This window comes from Electrophorus electricus, chromosome 5 (genome assembly GCF_041902795.1).
Source record: "Electrophorus electricus isolate QZ-2024a chromosome 5, ASM4190279v1, whole genome shotgun sequence".
Lineage (NCBI taxonomy): Eukaryota > Metazoa > Chordata > Actinopteri > Gymnotiformes > Gymnotidae > Electrophorus > Electrophorus electricus.
Window position 1 is genome coordinate 9,451,451 of NC_137501.1, and position 13,550 is coordinate 9,465,000.

At 47.6% G+C, this 13,550-nt stretch overlaps 1 protein-coding gene across 2 annotated transcripts in view; it reads right to left on the bottom strand.

Annotated features, from left to right (window-relative positions):
* Positions 1 to 744: 744 nt before the first annotated feature.
* The window catches only part of rasgef1ba (RasGEF domain family, member 1Ba), a 17,604-nt gene continuing 4,798 nt past the window's right edge, over positions 745 to 13,550 (bottom strand). The window contains exons 2-14 of one of the 2 annotated variants that reach the window (XM_027029034.3): positions 13,358 to 13,540; positions 13,090 to 13,212; positions 12,808 to 12,945; positions 9,554 to 9,766; positions 9,280 to 9,354; positions 8,211 to 8,306; positions 7,864 to 7,966; positions 6,505 to 6,584; positions 5,405 to 5,500; positions 3,767 to 3,862; positions 3,376 to 3,499; positions 2,907 to 2,979; positions 745 to 2,129 (exon numbers count right to left, since the gene is read on the bottom strand). In XM_027029034.3, coding sequence (XP_026884835.1) covers positions 2,105 to 2,129; positions 2,907 to 2,979; positions 3,376 to 3,499; positions 3,767 to 3,862; positions 5,405 to 5,500; positions 6,505 to 6,584; positions 7,864 to 7,966; positions 8,211 to 8,306; positions 9,280 to 9,354; positions 9,554 to 9,766; positions 12,808 to 12,945; positions 13,090 to 13,212; positions 13,358 to 13,540 — 1,425 coding nt within the window. In that variant the 3' untranslated portion in view covers positions 745 to 2,104. The remainder of the gene's footprint in view (positions 2,130 to 2,906; positions 2,980 to 3,375; positions 3,500 to 3,766; positions 3,863 to 5,404; positions 5,501 to 6,504; positions 6,585 to 7,863; positions 7,967 to 8,210; positions 8,307 to 9,279; positions 9,355 to 9,553; positions 9,767 to 12,807; positions 12,946 to 13,089; positions 13,213 to 13,357; positions 13,541 to 13,550) is intronic. The other variant, XM_081714136.1, reaches the window with a different exon arrangement.

Genomic DNA, 13,550 nt, shown 5'->3' on the forward strand with positions numbered 1-13,550 from the left:
AGGCCACTGGCGTTGAATAAGAGTATTAGAACAAAATTACTATCAATTCTCAACACGTTTTATTTGTAGTTGTTAATATTGTTGCATGTTTTGTGTATTGCAGTTAGGGCAGTTGTAGCTCTGAACCAGTGGTTCAGGTACTTGATTTGTAATCCGGTTGCTGGTTCAAGCCCCACCACTTCCAGGTTTCCACTGTTGGGCCCCTGGGCAAGGCTCTTAACCCTCAGTTGCTAAAGTTGTACTGTTATAATTGCAAATTGCTTGGATGAAAGCGTCAGACAAATGCCGTAAATCTTGCTTTAGTGGACCTGAACCTTAATCCCATCAGATGATCTTGTCTAATGCTGCACAGTGCCTAATTTCCTTTACCCACAGCCCGCATTTCTTCTTTTTAAGAGTTACGAGGTCGAACGGGTAATGCCACGCAACCACCATAAACACTCACGACATGACCCTGGTTGATCGCCCTGGCTGAGAGATTTAAATAGGTTAATCAATTCATGCCACCTGGGCTCAACCGCCAATTAAAAGGAACCTACCTGCCACCTCCCTAATCCAGGCAAAGCGCTATACTTAAAATCAAGAAAGCAGATGGCGTCGAGAGCAACCAAAACCCGCTGTCAGACATGCAACCCCTCGTCAAGCATAATTGACTTTTTGCACCTGGTAAAAGCTGAACCTCATAACAAAGAACAGCCAAGCCTTTAACGTATTAAAATGTCAATTAATTAATCAAATATAAAATGAATTTTTACTTAAATGTTCTTTTAATGAAACATTTTCTGTCCTATAACAGCTATGTCAAAGGCTCTAATTAAATGGAACCATCAAAATACATGATCTACATAAGGCAGTAAAACATTTACAGGGTAAACCACAGTAAGCTTCTGTGAAACAATTTCTTAAGCAAAGGATATTAAAGGGTAAACTAGACACAAGTTGATATTCTTAATTAATGCCATATTGTGATCTAGTACCCCAAATATTAGTCTGTCTCATAAAAAGTTTTATAAATATAAAATATGAGTAACTATAATCCATGTTATGTACCTAGTACAAAATAATACAGGGCAAAATGTAAAAAACGTGTAAATATCACCAAATATTTAAAAGAAAATAACATCACAAGTTTAGGGGGAAAATAAACAACAACAATAACAACAACCATCACAATAATAAGTGATTCTTGACTTGAAAACTGTAATCCTATACCATGCTATGATCCACTTGAACTAGTAGTCCACTACTACATCGTCAACTCAAAACCTTTTTTAGTAATTCTCATCTGAACCACTAGGGGGCAACATAACAACGTTAGAGAACTAACAGTAAAAAGATGGGCAGGTCATCCTCATTTCCACACTATGTATTTCCCAGAGGGGAAAACAGTATATCTGATATATTGGGTATATAACAAGGACTGTATCTCTCTTTCAACAGTCCATATGAATATGCTAAGAGCCCTGAAGGTTAAGAACAATAGGCAAATGTAATACGAATTTAATACAAATGTAATACATATGTATAAAAACAACAAATCCAGCTGAACAATACAAACAAAATAAATCCATAGTTAAATTAATGCTGTAGGTCCTTTATGTGTATGCATTACTGGTAGCCAGTACTCACTATGCTGTTTTTTTTTAATTATTAAATTTTTTGACCCGTTCATACAGTTTGCCAACCAGCAGCAAACTCATGTTTATGAAAATTAGAAAACAAAACAAAGGGTTTAAATATGTCAGGAGACTATTTGCACCAACTATTTGTATCCCTCAAGAGACATCGTAAAACGCATCGCTGGTTACAGCCACGGAATTTCAACAACGGCAAACTGTTTCTCTCCGAGAAGTCTTTTTTTTAAAGGAATATAAACGTTACAAAGTCTTTACAAAAAGGGAAAAGAAAGCTTATCTGAATTATCCAGTATGAACAACATAAAAAGGTTCTTTTCCTGTAGAAAGGAGATGTAGTTGGAGCTGCACGAGAACAGAGACAAAATCTCTTCCAGCATGGAGGAGATTTCCCTTCAAAAACGGGGATACTTCTCACTTTACGGGGAGACGTAAAGGAGACACGGCCGGTCCTCCAACACAGGGAGGAACTACGTCCTGTTCAGCAACGACGACCTGCAAGGGGAGCAAGTAGGTCAGAGACGAATCAAAACAATGCAGCACGACCCATCACACATCTCCCGAGTCGGATTAAACCATTTTTCCCGTCGCATCTGCCGCCCTGCTCTGTTCTGGCGCTCACCCGCTCATTTCTGGTCAGCGCAAGGTTAATTTCCTGCCACTGAAGTGCTGAGTCACGGCCCTGCCCCGCCCCCGTCTGAGCGTGTTCTGCTGACCCACACAGAACCTGGTGATGTGACAGATCCTGTCGTGGTGGGGGTGGGGGGTGGAGGGCCCACCACTCCCACATCCACCTCTCTCATCTCTCCTCTCACTCTCTGACTTGGACGGCAGTGGGGAAACTAATTGTGTACACCTTTTGCCAGACTCTGATCAAGGGATTGTGGATTGTCATCTATTACCAACATCACCGCTCCACATGCCCTCCGTTAAGTACGGTGCTAGGCAACGTCTCAGTTTCCTTTGTCAGGGCTTTGATGCTAAACGAAGGAAATCTGCCTGTTTCGTCCAGTACGTGCAAGTGACAGCATTTGAGAGTGGAGAGGCACCGTTACCCTCCCAGTCCGAGCTGGTGACACAGCAACCTTCATGCCAGCTGAGCACTACAAACTCAACGGGAATCCATGCAGACATTAAATCAGCTGGCGCACGTCTGTTCTTATTATGACGCAGGAGTTGTCGGTAACAAGCTGCTGTATAGCTGTGACGAGTGAGTGGTGACAGACTCTTACGAACAAAGACGCGTGCGCACGCACACGCCCGCCTACGCACCTGAGAGACTTCCATCTGTCCTTCTCCATGTTGTTCTCTGGTCCCTCGCTTTCATAAGATGCCAGGTACAAAGCTGTCGAGAGAAAAGAGGGAGAGTGAAGACCGAAGGCGAGGATGATGAAAAGGATGAGGAAGATGTGCCTACTGGAAAGTGTTTGACCCATTTGCACGGGGGAAATTCTTTGGGATTGAGGTCATTCAGGCACTTGCGTTAATGGCACGCTGCTCTGTGTCAGAGGAGGGGTGTGACGTGGCCTGAGGGGAAGCAGGTCTGAGTGCGTGCGTGACGGCGCAGACGCTGAACAGGTCAGATGGCAGTCTGAAATGGGTTACCCCTTAAGTTATGACTGAGAATTCATCCAACAGGGGATGGGATTGGGAGGATTGCAAGTTCAGCGGCTGTATGTGCTGGACTGAAGCCGGGCAGGGGAGGGGCTTGCAGGACCCCGGTGTGCGCAGGGCTGCTTACCATCGTCAGTGAAGACGGGCGCCGTAAGGAGGTACTGCAGGATCTTGCGGTCCCTCTCGAAGGGGCACTCCACCTTCTTCCAGGTCATGAACTCGCTCACCTGCTTGGCCAACTCCCAGAATTTCTGCACCACAAAAAAAACGAAGCCAAGTCATCTGTCAGCAGCCACGTCCTCGGAGCCGAGCTGGGCCCCCACGAATTTCCTCCTTCTTCCCAGCTAGCGCGAGAGGACTTGGGTGTCTGCTCGATCGTCACGATTGCTAAGCAGGCTCTGTGTTTGCCTCTGCTGTTATGCAGTGGTTATAATGAAACGTTTACATTTCTTAACGTGGTAACACTGGTGGGGGGGATGGGGCTTTTTAAAAAATATATATATATATTTTTAAATTACCTCAAAATTGACATGTCCATTTGGGAGCCGGTTGGCACATCCTTCATTCAGGAAGTAAATGTCCTTGATAAAGAGGCTGAAGAATGGAATGACGATCTGAAAGAGAAGGAGACTTAGTCATGCTCCGTTCCACACACAGCACAAAACCCAGTCTGCAGTCGTTATCCTTGTTACTGCAACATCGCCAAAACGGTACCAGCGGCATTTTACAAAATGCACACGTGTTGCTGTGCATTGACAGGTTTAACCTCTGGGCTCACGCCGAGTACGACACTAGTACACAATTCGAGCACATGCCACGTGGTAGAGAAGCAGGATCTGCGTACGAGACAAGGAGCTCTGATGTCACAACACCTGAGATAAGCCCTGTGCCAAAGCAAAGTGCAAAACAAGTTCTCCATAAATATAGATGCACTGCAATTTCTGTGTAGACAGAGAAGAACAAAAAACAACAACAACAAAAAAAAAAGACAGCCATTCTTCCAATGCAAAATACAGGAAAGCTGAAAACACAAGACCAAAAGGTATGTGAAGATGACCGTCACTTGGAGTAAAACAGTTCAACGGTCAGTGGCAGTGAAAACTCCAGCTTCTCTATGCCTGGGTGCAATTTCAGAGAGTTTAGCAAAATCCTTTATGGCTGTGATTTGAGTTGTTTATGGTGGATATCCTTGCTTGGGTGGCACAGAGGAGGACTTATTTTTGTTCTTGCGTATCCCTGGAGTGACAATGCGAACCAAAACAAAAACAAACTTGATTTGGGGGGAAACAAAGTTGCAGTGTCGTCACAACTACAAGGAGAAAAAGAAAAACAAAACACAGCTCCAGCATGTCGAGAGCACTGTCAACAAATCAACTCCCACCGCCAGAACAGACTGGGTGAAGCTGAACATTCCAGAGTTGCTTAGGAACATTCCGTCTCATGACCCTAGCAGCCTGGGAAGGGGAGAGAGAACTTCTTCCCGAATCATCCCCGCGCTAGCAAGGAGATCACATGAAGGAAGCTACCATGCCGGCTATGTGGAGAGGTCAGGAATACATCGATCTGGGTCACTCCCGGCCAGGGAACACAGGAACGTCGTTGGAATTGGCTGGCTGCCACACTGCTCCGGCAGAGAACAGCGTGTTCGGCGGGGGAAGCGGCCCACCCCCTCTCGCGTATAGCCTGCGGAAGCCTGTTGCATTTGCAGCTCGGCCCTTGGCCTCGTTACGTAATGCTCTTGGCCAGGGGCGAGAGGACGCTGGAGGTTCTCCGCAGCGCTGAGTCCGCCCAAGGGTCTCATTTCAGATGACTTCCCCTATTCGCTAATCATAGCATCCGCGTTCCCGCAGGGTGCTCACTTCTCGGCAGGCCGAAAGAACTGGAGCTCCATGCGATCTTCATTGGCTTCTGCGTAAGGGACCGTTATCGCCTGTTTGCAGCCTCGACACTCGGCAGCGGCCGGTTTTACATCAAGTGCTTCAAAAGTTGTTTTGGTGGACGTGTGCAAAGCAAGGCCAAACAAATGCCCTTACGCGATTGAGTCAGTTCTCATTTTACGTGTCAAGTCCCAGTGGAACAAAAGCCAAGTCAGAAAGTCTTAAGAGAGCAGGAAAAACCCGTGTGGCGAGGATGTTCTAAATTAAGAGGCAACTCACCTTTTCTCTGCTGCTGTGAGCGGTGATGGATCTCTGGGTGGCTCCACGCAGCGCTGTTCTATAGTTGTAGAAGTTGCTGGAAGGGTCCATCTGGTGCTAAAGAGGGAGAAAAGGGAGTTAGTGACATTCTCGACGTCCTCCACAAAAGCTCGGGTTACCGTAACAACCACTGATTTAACTGAAGGCTGAAACGAGCTGCCTGAGTAACCGTCTGGTCAGGAACGTTCTCGCATGGGGACCGGGTGAACGGATCTGCACTCCGAGCCGAGCAGAAGCCAAAACGCCTGCGGCTCTGACTTTAAATGCTCCGACGGGGAGGGCGAGGGGGTCGCTTGGGCCCCAGCTTACAATGCCGCGCAATCGGAGCGCACGCGTCACGTCTCCCTCGAGCCATCTGTCCCGATCCGCGTTTACGGAAAGCGTTGTAAGCCCTGTAAGCCCCAAAGATTAGGCAGCAGCCTATGATTGTGATATGCCAGAACGGGGAGGGCACTTGTTTACTTTACACTAGTCCAATTATCCAGCTCACTGCCTTTCCTAGACGAAAGATGAATCAAAACCTGCCTAAGTCCGTTTCTAGACAGTAAATACGCAGCGTCTGGGAAGACTTCAGCGAAAGACTTAAATGACTTTGCAACCTCTTTCATCCATTGCCTTTATAAACATTTACGGACCCACTTGAGAGATGGGATGCTGTATTTCAGAATGTTAAAGGCCCAAGAATGGTAATTTCCACCCGCGGGAGATTTTAATTGGAATGAATGGGTCTCCACATTGTCGGGGGCTGAGCACTCTGTCTGTGTGTGTGTGTGTGTGTGTCTCCAGAATAATGGCCAGCCTGCAGGCCTCATGCACAGCATCAGTACCATTTGGACAGAGCTGCTACGTTACGTACACGGCAGTTTGCCAAGCTTGTTTCACAATGACTTTCCTGCTGCATTTCCCCGAGTGTTCCCACACATTCTAATCCCACCCGTGACTCACAACCACTCACCAGCACTATTACCAGGAAAAACAGCCAGTGCAAAACCTTGTTTTAAGAAAATGGAAAACATGTTTTTAAAAGAAATACTGATGGAAGGGGGGTTGAGTGTACCAACCTCCAGAATGTCAAACTTGGCTGTTTTGACTTTGCCCCAGGTCTTCTTTAGCCGCGACACAGGACTCATGTTCATGCCAGCTGTGGAGGAACACACACGCACACACAAAACAAACGTAGGTCAACACCCAAGACCCATTTCCTGCCACAGCTGGTGTTTCTCAGGTGCTGGGCCCACGCCGTCTCTTAGAAGCTGCAGCTTTGGCGGGCGAGTCATTTTTCTGGAAGAGTGCGGCTAGCGTACAGTACGGGGGCTCATTACAGCCGGGCGGAGTCAGCAGTCAGGAAGCCGTGAGGTCAATGTACTGCCGAGGCTGTCTGACCAAACTCTCTGTTACCATGGACCCTGTTCTGACGACCTAAACAGCTGGCTGAGTGGATGTAGAAAATCTACTGGCTGCTACAGGGGCTTTAGTTTGGGAGATGAGCCCGAGAAATTATTATTACTATTACTATATTGTTATTATTATTAACAAGAAGAAGTAGAAGAATTAGGATTATTAAATTTTACGTAAAATTGAAAGTTTAGACACTCTAAAGTTTAAGTCATTCTAATGTCCACTGCAATCCATTTTACAAAATCTACATCTTCAGCATAAGTGTCTGTCAGCTGAAACTGTTGTTAATTTAAAACGGCCATTCTGTACTTTCCCCTTTGCAAAAACAACATTGCAGACAAAGACCAAAGCTGATAGCATCTACAAACGCGTCACGAGGAACAAAGGAAAACCGTTTCCGTGCCAACAGGTGTTAGGCAGAAATGTCGTCTTCATCTCTTCCCTCTGATCTCTCGGGTGACGGTGGGAATTTTGACCCAGTTCTCTGCCTTTCCTGTGACTCGTTTGTTCTCTAGGGGCGACTCCAACGTGTGTCCCGTGTCTCTGGGGAGCGAGGCCCAGGTAGTAGTCTGTGTGTAGCTGGCCTCCAGGGAAGGGACAGCTGACCCCCACAACCACCCCCCCGTCTCCTGTGTCTCTCACGCTCTCCCTCCCATCTGTCGAGCCGCTCAGCGGGGACCATCGGCCCCGCGCAGCTGCCTCTACCCCGGCATGCTCAGCCCCTTGGCCGGCAGCGAGAAGGTTACCCTACACTCCCCTCGCACTGCACTCACTAAGAGCTCCCACTCAAACGTCGCACGTTTTTGGATCACATTCACCCGCCAAACCAGCTCAACAAAGACACCAGCTCACGTCAGCAGCAGTCTGTTCCTCGTTTGGGTCTTTGTGGAGGGCGTCACAACAGGGCTTAGGAAAGCCTACGTGATCGCCCTGTATAACAACCCGTATTATTCGGACAGACTAGCGGGCCACACAGGGCTCTCTCCGGACCTAAGACTCAGCAGTGTGATGAAGGCACTCACAGATAATGGCCATAAGGGAGTTGAAGTTGCCGATGTTGAAACACTCTCGCGCCACGTCGATGAAGAACTCGATGACCCGCGCTCGGTGCTTCTTCTTCGCCGGCTGCAGGACAGAGATCCCAACATACACAAAAAGACTGAGCGATGTGTTTAAGTCCAAAACATCCCCACAGATCATGCACTTCTTACTAATTACAAGATGACAGAATAAAGAATCATAATTAATGTATGGCTGCTGTGATGCCATTGTACGTTGTAATTGCTCTGTATTATGACAGGCCCAGCAGCGTAACTGTGCAGGTCATTGAAAGGGGGCTCGAGAGTAGTCTGACGTAAAAGGCACTCACGATGCAGATCTCAGAGGCCACCAGGTAACTGAGCCGGTTGAACCACTCCACATATGCCTCCAGGTTGCTGGCTTTCTTGTGATTGCTGAAACAGGTCTGCGGAGACATTTTTTTTTGGACAGCTTGTCAACACGGTCATAAGTGCCTGAAGTGCTAAACGCAAGATTCTAAAAGCTGTACAGGCGGGAAGACAACGTCTGTGTTACCAGTGTCACCTCGGCCTAAAACTGATCACATTTAGTCTAATCCAACCGACTTAAAAAAAAAAAACCTTATAGTGATCAGGAAGAAAAAAAAAAGGAAAACCTATTAGTCTTTTCCGTGTGAAGTAAATTTTCCATTATTTAGCATTTAGGGCTGTTGAGTTTGTTTTTTTTTCCGCTGTGATGACTTGTGTTTCATTGGAGATTTTAAAAAAAAAGAAAGAAAGAAAGTTGTGTTAGGTTTATGAGCCCCAGCCCAAGATCCCTCAATCAAAGGCTCGCTCCGTAACAAAAAGGCACCAGCGTCTCACTGGAGCCTATTCACATAACGCTCGCTGATACTTGGCGGGACGCTGGAGTTCCTTTCTCCCTCTCATTCCTCACATTCCTTGGGAGTGAGCGTGCTGTCCGGCACACAAAGGCCAGTCTGGCTCTTCTTGATGGACATGCTTGAGGACGAGGGCTTAAGAAGAGCTGCCGGCCACATAAAGGGACCAGCCTTGGGCTGTTGCTTAGCAGCAGAGTGCCACTGAGCGGCTGTTGACAACGCGGTGGGCCTGAGGTAAACTTCTGCTGGGGGTGGGGGGGGGGGGTGCGAGGGACCTGGCCATAAAGGAATCTGTGTTCAGGAGAACATTGATAGAGTGGATATGTTGCTAGATAAGAGTGAGGGGAATGTCTGAGGTTCTCGGTTTACTGTGTGAAAAAGTTGACACTGCGTTGACCCCCGGGGTGGTGCGAAGATTGCACTTATTGATTTGTCTAGAGTCAATATTAGTTGTTCCCTGTGTTTCTGAGGGGTCACACAGGGAGTCAGAATTTTAAAAACTAATAATTTAACGTGTTTGTTGATGTTTTAAAGTTACCTTTTCGTTGTCAAGATGGTCTTTCTGAAGAAATGCCTGGACAAATTCCTCGGGTCCTATGTAACTGAGTCGCTCCTAAAAAACAAACAAATAACCTTCTCAAACACACCATCAGTCATAACTGCTTCCAGTGGTCACCTTGAAAACATCTAAACAACAGAACTGCTAAAGTCACCAAAACCGCCCCGATGCCCGCAACCAGCGGTTCAGACCTCACTGTCAGGACAAGGCAAGTCGACGCAGGCCTGTGGTGAACTGTGGCAGGTCCTCTCACCAGTTCAATGTGTGTGAGTTGCTGGGCCAGCGTGAACGGGTCACTGCAGACGGTCAGAACGTCTCTCTGGATAGACTGGGGCTTGTTCTTCAGAACTGTCAGCCGGTCCGTCACGGTGGAGCTGATCTTCGCCAGGGCCTCTTCGTACTGGCCAAGCGCGGTGAGCTTACGGATCAGCGCCTGCGTCATCTGCTGCGCCGTTTTCCGATAGAGCTGTGGAGGAGAGAGAGAGGAAAGATGGAGAAGTGGAGGAGACGTGAGCGCTCTGCCGGAACAGTCTTCCGCTATCGGCCGAGACAGAAGGTAACGGCAGAGCGCGTGGCGAGGGATTATAGGGCAGAAAACCAAACAGCCGGTCAGCACTGCCAGGTTACAGACAAGGCGTCCTGCTGACGGGGTGGATTATTCCGGCATGGCGGTGGGGTTACGAAAAAGGAGCTAGAACAGCGCTCTCTGTGGATGGTCACTCAGAGGACTTACTAACGCCATGTTAGGCCGCTCACGTCCTCTCGTGGCTCGGTCCAACAACATGAGCCTGAAACGCGCTACGACGGACAGCGGTGCTTAAATAACATTTCCCCACACTGAAGTCCCTTAAATATCCTGTATGGCCTGGCTACCAGGTCTGTGGGCTTGAAGTACGTTCTGTAAACATCCAAGTGAACTAATATCACTCGGATTCTGAAATGACTTCTTTTGTTGTGTGAAGTCCATGTACGCTCTCTGTTAAGACCAAAAGGCCAAGGTCTAGTTCTTGCAACTCAAGACCCACATCAAGACCAACGACTGCTGTTTGAACTAGTCATGGATGTGAGAAGAACATGCAAAGACTCTTCACTTTCTGGACGGATACTTGGGAAACTGGAAGGCGGCCCCATCAGTCAAGCAATGAGCTGGCACAGCACAGACGACTGTGGAGTCTCTCTGTGCGCCACAGAGCATTGGCTATAATAAACTTGACAGTTATTGCCTGAAACGCCATTCTTAGTTTTAAAAAAATAATCGTGCTACCTTCTAGAAGAAATTTGTGCAGTTTGACAAAGTAACAGGAATTATCAGCAGGTATGAGCTGTAAAATTCAGAGGTTTCACGTCAATGGATTTTAGGTAAGAAATGTGTTTGTGATAGCTGCCTCTTCAAGGGTCACCATATGGGAAGGCTTCAGTCCCCAGCACAAACAGGACGGTGCAATTATTTTTAGAAATAATTCATGGCGATAACTGGCTGGCGTTTTAAAGCAGCTGGTAGCCTCCCGCTTGTTTTTCGTAGGAAGGTGGCCACTTCTCAGACATCTGGTCTTGTGGCGCGGCCGGGGTTCGGGCTGCAGGCCTGCCACACCTCCAGGCGAGGGCTCGGTGGGGCAAGCTCCGTTCCGGGGTAAACACGGGCCACGCAAAGGGCAACCTAGCGGCTGCCAAACCCGCTGGTCGCGCCTAGATCACAGAGCTTGGTTACGCTAGGCTCGTCCTTCCCTATATAGATGACCGCATTCATAATGACAGCCTCAGCAGACCAAAGGCCTGAAGATCGTACTGTGGTCTAGAGACAGATGTTACTGGATCTATTCTAGGTTTGCTGAACAGGAACCAAGAGCTCTGCAGCGCAGGGTTAACCTTCTTGTTTTTGTAATCCGCATCATCTGCAGGAGGAGCGCCCTTGTTCTGCAGGGTGTGTCTGAAAATCTCCTTCTTGATCTTAAGTGTAATAATGCTTAACTGTATACACAGGCCTGGTCAATTATTTAAGGAAATTATGATGTTATTTGAATTACAGGAATCCCAATTGCAGTCTAGAGCCAGTAACCTGCTCTAGATGAAGCTAATGCTATTTGCCTAAGGGTGAGATGCAGTTCACAGTGCAGGAAGTATCAGACAGTGCACCGGATTGGATAATACAAACCACATTAATCTAAATGACAATGAATGCATCCTTGAAGCTAACATACAGTACTGTGTCTGCACAGTCACAGATACAGGTCTGCCTGATGGTCATGACTTGGTCATGACCTGATGGTCCTGTGATCATAATCCAAGCAAAAACGCGACAGTTGAAGGTGTTGTTTTGTTCTTTTTTTTTTTTTTTTTAGATCTAAACACTGAGTGGTAACAGGTGCTGCTTGACCCTAACCATGTTGACCCTAACCATGAGTTTTAGTGAGTATTGCTGGGTCTGATTTTGTGTTCCATCTGTTAACTAACCAATGCTCATCATTGATCCTCTTTCTGTTGATTATGTAGAGGGTCCACAAATGGGCATATGAACCACAGGAGAAAGTAATCGACCCTCCTGGTTAGGATGAACTAGATCAATCATCACACATCTGCTAATTAAATGAGCCGTGGAAGACTTAGGGACCACGAGAGGTTTGTTTGAGTGTTTGTGTGTGTATGTGTGTGTGTTTTATTTAAGTGTCTGCCCCTGCCTGCTGCTAGTCTTTTCCTTCAACCTCTCAGTGCAAAATCGAGCTCTTTCCCTGCAGAGGGACAACGTAACCACTCGGCTGGGAAGGAACAGAAGGCAACAGAACACTGTGCTGAACACACAGAACACCAAGGGCTGGCAACTCCAGCCTGACTCACGAGGAACTGAGCAGCTCAGGTACAGCAGGTGACAGGGCGCCGGCGTAATGGGGGGGGGGGGGGGGTGTTTACATCTAAAATGAGGAAGACGATCCCAACCACTTAAGAAAATGAAACAGGTTCTTGTCAAGTGCATTTTATGCGCAGTTTAAAACCAGCAGTTGGGGGTGGGATAACATAAGCAAGAACTGGGCAAAAACCAACCCATAAATAATGCCACGAAGACCCTCTTTCTTTCATTTACCGGGAAAGAAAATCCCCTTTTGGGGGGAAAAAACGCTACACCAGTGACATTCGAGTCAACGCTAATGGAGCTATTTAAATGACCAAAGCACCCGAACAATAGAGCTTTCTTCTCCCTCCTTGTCAGGCTCGACAAACTGCTTTGAGACTGAAGAATTCTTTCCCACCCCCCTCCCCCAACAACTGACTCTTGCTTCACCCCAAGAGTTGCAAGCAGTACCTCCACCAGCGGTACGGAAGGCGATCTGGTAACACGAAACTACAAAACAAGATGCTAAGTCACATTTTGGTGCTTTTGAATTAGGATGAAAGCAACAACGACAACAACAACAACAACAACAAAAAGACATTTGACCCTTTTTAATTCGACCCAGCCACGACTGTAAAACGCGTGATTCTTGCGCGCTCCAAGTCTCGCGAGGCCCTGTTTACCTCGTCTCCCGTGCTGAGGCGATGTGTGAGCTCCTTCAGACTCCTCATCACCCTCTCGTCCCGGAAGTCGTAGGGAAACGTCTCGGTCCACTCTGTCAGCAGCTGCAAGATCTTGGGGGCGATTTTTCTGACTCGCACCTGCAGACGGAGGTCGCAGAAACGCAACAGTTCTCCAGTCAAAACCGGGGCTCACGATTCTAGCATAAAAGTCCAGCTCCAGCATATCCGAAAGCTCCTCTGACCTACGGCTGTTTAGTGAAGCGGCGCCAGGGCCGCTGTTACCTTGTCGGCCTGAGGGTCACTCAGTCTCTGGTGGTCCATACACAAATGGCACACTTTGGACATGAGCTCATAGGGGTGAATGAAGAGGCGGGAACTGAGCAGGAACGTGAAGATATACGTCCTCTGTGGAGAGAAATCAGAAGTGCAGTTAATTGTGCCCTCGTTAAAATAAAACCCTGTTAGAAATAAACCTGACTGCAGCGCATGAGCTAAGGTTCATTTGTGGGGATAGTGGTTTGTGCAACATTTGGCAGAGAGTGGTCCTTACATCTGGGTAGTAGGCGACGGTGGGCACCAAGTGTTGAATGAGAGCCTCCAGAGACCCAGACGCCAGGTTGCTGTCGTGGTAATACAGGCCTCCGTATTCCTCCTCCTCTGTCTGGAAGAAGTTCTTGTTGTAGCCACTGGACCCAAACATTCCTGTCAACGGTGGCGTTTGGGGCATTTTGTCCTGTTGAGAG